A 6,685-nucleotide genomic window follows, 5' to 3' on the forward strand; every position below is an offset into this window, starting at 1 on the left:
AGGCTGAGAGAGTTGGGGTTGTTCAGCCTGGAGAAGAGAAGGATCCAGGGATACCTTATAGCAGCCTTCCAGTACCTGAAGGGGGCCTACAAGAAAGCTTGGAGAGGGACTTTTTACAAGGGCATGTAGTGATAGGACAAGGGGTAATGGCTTTAAACTGAAAGAGGGTAGATTTAGATTAGATATAAGGAAGAAATTCTTCACTGTGAGGGTGGTGAGGCACTGGAACAGGTTGCCTAGAGAAGTTGTGGATGCCCCATCCCTGGAAGTGTTCAAGGCCAGGTTGGATGGGGCTTTGAGCAACCTGGCTTAGTGGATGAGCAACCTGGTCTAGTGGAAGGTGTCCCTGCCCATGGCATGGGGTTGGAACTAGATGATCTTTAAGGTCCCTTCCAACCCAAAACATTCTATAATTCTATGAAACTAAACAGAAAGAGGCTGCTTCCTGCTAGGAAGGCTCCTGAACAACTCAGGATTTGTGGAGTGAGGTTGGGCTGATATTCAGCTTTCAGCACTGCCCAGTCTGACTTCAGCTGTTAGTGACCAGAAATAGAGAGATGGTTGCTAATGGCAGCCAGCTGGAATGAAATGCCGTGTGCCCCTTTCTGAATTGCCATTTTCTGTTCAATAGTGGGAATAATGACCTGGCTGACTTGCAGCAAGGAGCTAAGCTTGGTGCCTGCACTAGCCTCTTGCTAAAACCCAGTCTTCCTCCACCCTCTTGTTTAATCAGGAGACAGAACAAAGTTTTCATTAAAAGCATCTTCCTTTTTGAGCATTCTGTCTCTTCTACAAAACTCCCTCAAAGAGCAGTGAGGTTCAGAGTAAAGGAAGCGTCTTGATAATGATATTCAATCTCACGTTCATCCAATGCATCAGCTGGAGACACATTCAGTTCTGGCTTGAAACTTTTTTCAAGTTCCTCCCGTATGTTTGCAACATCAGAAGGCTCTGGCTCCTGCTCAGGCCTTTGAAATTCCCCAAACTGTTTACCGAGATGTCCCTAAATTGGAAATCACTAGCACATTGCACATGTCTGTTCAGGCCTACATGCTCATTCCATCTGTCTCCCTGTCTTTGCTCAGGATTTCAAGTGCTCTGCTCCCTCAAGGCTGCCATTGGCAGCTGTGGCTATGCCTGCTCCTTCCTTCGTTCTCGATATAGAAACCATGGAAAAGTTGTGCTGAAGCACAGACCAGCTGAATGTGCTCCCACAATCAGGGAGATGCTAAACTGATGCAGAAGATGCAGAATAAAAGGAAAAATAGTCAGTATGAGATATACCACAATAGCTAAGTGTATTCAGTGCTCGAAATCATGCTCATTTTTTAACAATAAGAAAAAATGATTTAAATTACTTGGGATGTTTCATGGGCTGTCACATAGAAAGAGTGAAAGAAGGCTGGTGGGTTATGAACAAGTCTCAAAACAGAAGGTTTATTGTATTCTTTCACCAGCAAGTGAGCAGGGTTCAACAAAGCAGTGCCGGAGCTGCCAAGCATAAGAAAGCATGAGAAAATCAGTGAAATCACTGCAAATGCACTTAATGTTAAGTGACTCTTTCATCTAACACCTGCCAAACCTCTCTCTTCTTCACAATGGTCTTTGAATGTCCCCCAGCGCTAATTGCGTAGACATTCCTTATGTTGTTTAAATCCTAAAGCAACTTCTCATTTAAAGTTTTCTTCCCACATGGAAAACACCCATTTTCAGGAACATCCTCAGTACATTCTCAAGACTGAATATGTTCTTGGATGCTTTCCTGAGTGATTCTCTCTGAGAGGCCATAGTTGAGGCTATATTTTATATATAACCCAAGATAACCACAGGATAATACATATCCTACAACAGAGCTGTATGGGTACACACAGCTAAATCCATCTAGCTGTATTTTTAATAAATTCAGGCTCCTAAATGATAATGAGCATGGATAATGAGCATGGATCTACATCAGGATCTGTAGTGATTTGTCCACCCTGTACTCCAGAGCCAGGGTGACTCCATCAGCCAGCCATGGTGTATTGGGGTCCCACCTTTGCTATAAGTGTCTCTAGCAGCCAAGAGGAGAAAACCCAGCAGTGTTCACTGGGTCCTCTGGAAACTTCGGTCTTGCTGCAGCACAACGTGTACATAGGTGACCCCTGAGATGAAGCCATCCCTACCACCCTCACCATCTGTACTGACCTGGGAGCAATTTTCTTCTGGCCATGGCTGCTGCCCGATGGCTTTCATATTCCACAAAAGCAAAACCCCGGTTTTTGGTTTTATCGGCTGCACTAGGGTAGACAATGACGTCCACAACTCCATCTGTGACTTTCTTCATCTCTGCTAAAATTTCCTCCCTCTTCTTCGTTTTGGGGATCCCTCCCACAAACAGGCGGCAGTTGTCCACGCTAGCACAGACTCCGAGGAGACGCCCGTTCCTGAGTATAAAAAGCATTGCTGGTTTGTCAGGAGTCAGGATCAGTTCTCAAAGAGAGGAAAAAAATAAAATAAACCCCCCCTCTTGTCCCAAAACACAAGGTCAAACACAAGGCCTCCTGCTCCTGCAGTATATGTCATTTGGGATATTCAAGTGGTCTTGCTCAATAAAAAAGCTAACGTGAAGGCTGCCATTCTGCTAAATTTGAAATCAAAGTAAGGCAGCACAGTTGAAATGAAGGATTTGAGATCAGAGAGAAACCAAAGCCAAATTTTGCTTTTGCTTCCTGGGATTCACCCTTTTGCTATTTGCAAAAAAAGGCTGCTACCAGGCATCTGTACCCACCACCCATGGTCACAACAGTGACTCTTGTGTTGCCACCAGTATAAGCCAGGATTTGTTGTGTTCACCAGTGACTTGTAGCTTCCCAGTCACCATTGGGCCTCATGACTGAGGATTTGGGGAAAGAAAATCCCTTGTCATGGAGCCTATTTGGGGGCTTACTGATGCCAACTGTTGTGCAGACCCCAAAGTAAAAATTTCCTTACATGCACTTTGCTCACCTCTTCATGGTCCCAGTACCTCTTGCAGGTCTTAAGAAGTTAAAAACTTCTTTAGAGGAGTCTTTGGACCAAGGGAAGTAAGCAGAGGAGGTGGAGGTGGATGAAGCCTGATCTTTGAGACCTTCCAACCTCTGATAAAAATCACATTTCCAAGCCCTCCCTGTGTGCCTTGTGACCTGGTCATCCTTAGGGTTGCTAGTAAAGCAATTCACAACCCATCTTTTTTTATTAAAAACAAAAATGAAAGCCATAAAATTGCTAGAATAGTTTATAGCATTTATAAATGCTTCTAAGCAAAGGATCTACTCACCCCACATTGAACTGGAAAAAAACCATTACGTGTGGTTGAAATCAAAACAAAACATATTGATGGCCCCATATGTTGTTGATTTCTGAGTGTTTTGTTCCCAATTTTTAGTCACAAATATGAGGGCTTTTTCTGTTCCTATCTATTAGGAAATGTCACTGTTTTGCCAATTGGTTTCCATCCTATTTCACCATTTTTTGCAATCACTCTGTCTCCCAGAACATATCTGCAGTATAAGTCACAAGAGAGACAGTTAATAGGAATAAATCAACAAAAAACAACACAGAGGGGAACATGAAATAAACAGCAATGGTTAGGCAAAAGTTAATTTGATCCAAAGCAAAATATTTTTTCCAATGTTCTGGTAGATTTTTTTTTTGTAAGGAAGAAATTTCCAGCAAAACATTTTGGCTCTGATGAATCCTACATACTGCCTTTGTATTATGGCATAAAGCAATGACTGCACAGGGAGACAAGAGGTGATTTCCTCTTAAAGCTTAGGTATCTAAATAACCTTCCTCTGGGTTGCAAGGAAAAATATGCCTTACATAACAAAATAGATTAATATATATGATTTAAAGTTGATGTGAAGGTGTTTGCCACGCTTACCTAATTTCATAATTATTGAGTTGCTTTATTGCATTCTTCGCCTCCTGTTTATTCGAGAAGGTCACAAAGGCATAGCCCCTGTTGTTGCCATTAAAGTCCATCATCATTCTCATTTCATAGATTTTGCCAATCTACAAATAGGAAGAAAAAGGTTTGTCAGCAAGGTGGGAGGTGTTTAAACAAGACCTGGTGCTTCCTTGACTATATCGTGTCAGAGCTCCACCAGTAGTCTGGGCCAAATCATCTCCAGTTCAGCCTTGAAATGCAGCGTTGATCATCACTAACCTCTGCAATACAACTACCTGCCATAAAGTCTTACTTTTTCACACAGTGGTATAAGTTCATCTTCAAAGAGGTCTCGGGGCAGTTTCCCAATAAAGATCTCACACCCCCTCTCCGGTGGAGGGCCATCCCAGCCAGGTGGTGGGCCTCCGTATTTCCTCTGCCCATTTTCCTGCCATGGAGAAAAATAAAAAAATGGTTTAGATATAGATTTTAAATGTGGATGTAACCAACCCCTTCCCAGGGAATGATACTTTAGACACGCTCTGTTGCCAGTGGGCTGGAGGCAGACACCCTCCTTCCCTTCAAGAAGCAACTCTTTACAGACTTATCAGAGATAATGTAGTGTGCTTTGCCTGCCCCACTGCCATGTCTGTACTGAAAGGCTTTGATAACCCAGTTGGAATGCTGGTGATGTACTGGAGAAGGGTCTGGCTTGTATTAGCTGAGTTTTGCTAAGGAACATGCATCAGTGTATGCTCTGCAACTCAATTGCTACTTCAGATGTCCAAGATGGAGACAGTCAAATACCTCCTTGGAAAATGTAGGTCTTCTTGGCTATGGGAGGTGAATCGCTGTGGACTGTGTATTAGATGTGCACTGCGTAATATAACACTTGCAAAATTTATAACTTGTCATGAATCTTCATGCAATCATAAACATTTATTAGTAATGATTTTGCCTCTTATTTTAGTAATTGATGGAGAGCTTCATACTCTACAGACCAAAGAAAAGACACTGGAAGGATTGTGTTTGAAAGGACTTTACAAAAGCAGAAGGCACCTGGACCTCAGAAAGTGCTAACATAGGGGGGAAATTGGGGATGAAGGTAGAAATTTGGAGAGAGATGTGGACAGAGTGAAAGGGGCCAGCCAGGGAGCCCAAGGCATCATTGGCAGTGATGCTGGAGCTGCTCAATGCCCTTGAAAAAAGGTGTTTGTGCCAGCAGTTGGGCTTAGCGAAGAGGTAGCAGTTTTGGTAGCCACAAGGCATGGTGAACACCTGGGCCTGGAGATGGGCGTGGAGAAATGGTGCACCCCAATGCACCCTTTCCTGCACCCAGGAGTGGTGAAGCCCTTTCTCTAGCTGTGCCAGGCATTTCAGAGGGAGCCCAGCAGGGGAGAAGGTCTGGGCAGAGGAGATGACAGAAACAGATCCACAGGGGGGACAGAGGAGGGCCATCAATGGTGGGAGGCCACATGAGGGGCAAAAGATGACGCCTGCCTACCCAGGAGTTTCTTTAGGCAGGAGCAAGTCTTGGCCCCGAATAATATTCAAAGATATGAAGACCAGCCAATATTTCCTCTTTTTGCTATTTTTTTGCTAGGTGAGTGTGTCTCTGTTCTCCTCTCATATTTTTAATCATCTTTCCTGTATTGCTTGTTTTCCTTCTTTCCTTCTTTCTCATGCTTTCTTCCTCTTTCTTCCTTTCTTCCTTTCTTCCTTTCCCTCTCCCCCCCACTCCATCCCTCTCCATCCCTCTCTTTCTCTCCATCCCTCTCTTTCTTTCTCTCCATCCCTCTCTTTCTTTCTTTCCATCCCTCTCTTTCTTTCTTTCCATCCCTCTCTTTCTTTCTTTTCCTTCCTTCCTTCCTTCCTTCCTTCCTTCCTTCCTTCCTTCCCTCCCTCTCCTGTCCTGCAGCAATGCCATGCTCCCAGAGGAGCTGGGACTCTGGTCATTTTTCTGGCTCCCTGATAATTTCTGTAGTTATTTCCCACTCTGGCATTACTCCAGGCAAATGAATGCCTGTACGGCTGACTTAAGAGGAAGGCCTAAAGCATGTAAGCAAACAGGGATCCTTGCAGGAAAATAAAAATATACCACGAGCTCTTTCAGTTTTCCTGAGCCTATAACAGGCCCTGAATTATCCATGCTCATTCCTGTTTTGCAAATGTTTTCAGCATTGCGATGGAGTCACGGGGACATTTGAATTTATGAATGAATTCTTATAGCAAATCTAACAGGAAGACCATGATATTTCAGGCTATTTTTCTGCCCCCAGTTTGGCTGAACTGAGCATGTTGCTGGCATGGGATTTTTCCATCTCTCAAGCCATTTGTTAGGTAAAGACAAAAAGTGATGGTTGTGTTTTGTGTTGTTGCGATCATCTGTGATCTTCACTGGTGTGTCAGCTGGAGGAATGCTGAGCTCATCAATAATGGTCTGAAAATGGTCAGAGGAGTCTTACTGTCCCAGTTCAAGCCAAGTGAGAGACAATCAAACAGTTCTTTTTTTTCATTTTGTCAACATCTGTGGGAGCTGGTGTGCAAGGAGGCACAGCAAGAAATAAAGTCTTCCCTCAGTCTGCAGTGGCTTCATTTGTGGCTTGAAGGCAGCATCTCAACGAACTCATCTTGATAAGGTGTCTGGAGGGAAGGAGGACTTCATAATCAACTTCATAAAGATGATTGACCCTGACGTGCATTGAGGAAGAAGGTGTTTGGCTGCACCAATACATAGGTTGGAAGAAAAGCCCAAAGAAAAAAAGGAAAAGGAAATAG

The 6,685-nt window shown here is 43.8% G+C and overlaps 1 protein-coding gene across 2 annotated transcripts in view; it reads right to left on the reverse strand.

Annotated features, from left to right (window-relative positions):
- A1CF (APOBEC1 complementation factor) overlaps nt 1–6,685 on the reverse strand; it is a 25,753-nt gene that overhangs the window by 17,846 nt on the left and 1,222 nt on the right. For both annotated transcript variants that reach the window (XM_009275072.2, XM_009275071.1), the window contains exons 2-4: nt 4,221–4,355; nt 3,902–4,032; nt 2,185–2,423 (exon numbers count right to left, since the gene is read on the reverse strand). In XM_009275072.2, the coding sequence (XP_009273347.1) occupies nt 2,185–2,423; nt 3,902–4,032; nt 4,221–4,355 (505 nt within the window). The remainder of the gene's footprint in view (nt 1–2,184; nt 2,424–3,901; nt 4,033–4,220; nt 4,356–6,685) is intronic.

Source organism: Aptenodytes forsteri, unplaced genomic scaffold (assembly GCF_000699145.1).
Source record: "Aptenodytes forsteri isolate BGI_AS27 unplaced genomic scaffold, ASM69914v1 Scaffold320, whole genome shotgun sequence".
Classification (NCBI taxonomy): domain Eukaryota; kingdom Metazoa; phylum Chordata; class Aves; order Sphenisciformes; family Spheniscidae; genus Aptenodytes; species Aptenodytes forsteri.